The following is a 2849-nucleotide window of genomic DNA, read 5'->3' on the forward strand; positions in this document are numbered from 1 at the left end:
GTCGTCCATCCTCATACCTGCATGCATTTCTATACAATTATCTGATGCTAATGTACTATGCGTCATGCTGTATTGTCTCTGCTAAACAGATCTGAATAGCTGTGCTGAGTGTGTGCATGCTCCTGTACTGAGACACAGCGGTACATAACCCAGTGTCACTGAAATTTCCTCTCCTTGTCTCTCATGCCTGTAGCTAAAAGTCCACCAGTGTAAGGTCGTATGGAGGGCCATTGCATGCAAGGTGCGGGCCCTGGGTGTCTCCAACCGACAGCACACACACTGTCACAAGAGGTGGAATGACATCTGCCAGCTGAGCACAAACGTGGCAGAGGTGACGCTGGGGCTGCTCTCTCGGACTGGCAGGTCGGCACGCAGGAGCATGACACCACTAATGTCCCGCATCTTGGCAGTGACCCAGCCGGAGCTGGATGGACGTTTGAGGTTCCATCAACAGCAAGTTGGGGGTGAGTATTCTGAGAAGGGTGACTTTGGGTGTGAGTGACTGCATGTATTCCAACCCTGAGCCAGTGCGTAGCTCTGTGATGTTTCTCGTGTGATGCAATGGCTTGTAAGTGGCCTCTATGTTGAGTGCAGCTGTCATGCATTTACGCCACATGTACTTTCTCGTGTCTTTAATGTAATGGACTTGGAAATTGCATGCTGAGATGTGGCCTTATGGCATCCACAGCATCAGGGGAGTCATGGACATCACTGCACAGTGAACGGCAGTGTGCCTCAGCTGAGTGTGCTTTCGTCGATGTGTGCAGTGCCTGACCTCGAAATTGTGAGAACTACACATCTGACGCCAATGTGCAACTGTAGTTGGGCACCAAAGCACAACATGGTGGATGGCTAGAGATCACGGCCATTGCTAAATGACATTTTGGAATCTGTATCTGTGTTGTCCCCTTATGGTGACTCCATATGTGACTGTGACAACATGTTGAGATGTACATCTTTTTCACCTACAGGCACGTAGGTATGCTTACAGGAATCTGTATGCCAGGTTACATGGAGGCACGGGCAAGCTATTTGACTGTGTGGACATCACATGGGTCATTAATGGCAAGTGTGCATGTTCCCATGCGTGGTTAGATTTTTTAATTAGGGTGGCACATGCAGACTGCACAGGGTTGTGTGCAACATGGGGGTACCATCATCTTGTTTTGTGCTTTGCTTGTATATGATGTTTGTGTGTATGGCACTAAACTGAGTCTACGTCTCTGTCTCTTGCAGAATCTACCGAGGGCACAGAAGGACATGGGACGGACACCAGTGGTGAAGCTTCGGGCACGACTGCTTCCCTCAAGCTCACCGATACTGATTTGACCAGCGCCTCGGAGGGGGACAGGAGTGCCCTTGAGGAATAACACCCAGAAACACCAACATCAACGTCATCTGACGCCAGCAGTGACTCCTCGATGTTGGCGGGCACAGGGAGTGGGAAATCTGCCTCCTCTTCCACCACACATCGTCCAGTGCCCACCCTCCCAGCTACTTCCACTAGTGCTGCACGTGCTCGCATCAGTAAGAAGGGAAGAGTGTCCTTCCCCCCAGGCACCGCTGCCCCTGCCCCCGTCTCCCCTGCTGCCCTGAGTGTTGAGGCTGCGTACCTTTTGCGCCAGCTGTGTGTGGGTCAAACAACTCTCCTGAATGCTTTCCAAGACCATGACAACAAGTTGGCACAGGTAGTTGCCTTCATGGTGGGCATTCATTCAGATGTGGGTGGGCTACACAGGACTGTCCTCTACTGTGATGGAGCCATTCAGCTGTCACAGGCTCAGAGTCCAGCTCCAGTCCCTTCGGCAAGTACCCTGCCAGTGGCTACATCTGATAAGAGTGACCACACACCACAACCCACAGGCTCCAGGTACACCACACGCAGCACACAACAGCAGCACCCCAAGCGGACCAGAGCGCAGACACCATCCCCCAAACAAACTAAGGTCACACAGGAACGCAATGGCAAACGCCCTTCAGGTGACACTCGGGGGCATCAAGCCAAGAGGCAGGCCTCAGGCTCACATGCCTCAAAATCTGTCCCATCCAAGGACACTCCCGTCCCAAAAGCGTCTCCCAAAGACAGGCAAACAGTTGCCGTGCCTGGTGTTAAGCTGGTGCCTGCTAAGAGTCCGCAGAAAAAGCCCTCTAAGGCAGATTCACCCACAACTTCAACTCCCACCCACACCCCTGTGAGACCGGGACAGGAGGGCACTGTGGGGGGTTCACCTGGTCAACAGGGGATGGAGGGGAAAAGGCAAAGCCAGGCTAAGTGTACCACCAGATCCAGCAGATCCCCAGAGGGAGGGCCACCACCTGCACCTGATGCACCTGTGGTAGAGAGTGAGGCTGTTGTGCCTGCCCCACTTCCCTCTCCTACCAAGACACTCATTCCCTATCGAATCCCCAAGAAGTGGAAAGGCAGCCCACCACATTCTCTCCCACACTGTGTCTCACGGCAGCATGTCTCCGCCTCCACGTGCCACCACACCACCAGGTTCAAGCAGCCCTCCGGCTCACAAAGCCACTGATGCCTCTACCTCAGCTGGTCCTCTCTCTCCCAGGTCCAGTCCTCCAACTGGCACCGTCAATCAGCCACCTCCCAGTTCGACCGACAGCCAAGTCTGAGAAATAGTCCCCCTCCCTAACCTATCCCTCCCACAGCGGTGCCTGGACTGCCCATTGTTATCATCCTAGCTGTGTTGCTGACCATGGCAGTGTACGGTGTCAGCCATTCCCTGTGCAGGTTCTCATGCACACGTGCCTCCTTTGAGCTATGGACTGGCCACTGTCCTTGCTGTATGTAATTGGGATGCCCATTCCCTGTGCAGGTTCTCATGCACACATGT

The 2849-nt window shown here is 53.7% G+C and overlaps 1 protein-coding gene across 1 annotated transcript; it reads left to right on the top strand.

The window, feature by feature from the left end:
- The first annotated feature begins 285 nt into the window (after positions 1-285).
- LOC146863326 (uncharacterized) lies at positions 286-2593 on the top strand. Its single transcript, XM_085643355.1, has 2 exons — positions 286-464; positions 1237-2593. The coding sequence occupies exon 2, from the start codon at positions 1422-1424 to the stop codon at positions 2529-2531; it is 1110 nt and encodes a 369-aa protein (XP_085499481.1). The 5' UTR covers positions 286-464; positions 1237-1421; the 3' UTR covers positions 2532-2593.
- The last annotated feature ends 256 nt before the right edge of the window (positions 2594-2849 follow it).

The sequence above is a fragment of the Triturus cristatus genome, chromosome 2_2 (assembly GCF_964204655.1).
Source record: "Triturus cristatus chromosome 2_2, aTriCri1.1, whole genome shotgun sequence".
NCBI lineage: Eukaryota > Metazoa > Chordata > Amphibia > Caudata > Salamandridae > Triturus > Triturus cristatus.

Excerpts from the sequence above, each read along its gene's own strand:
- LOC146863326 (XM_085643355.1), top strand. The coding sequence starts at position 1,422 with ATGTTGGCGGGCACAGGGAGTGGGAAATCTGCCTCCTCTTCCACCACA.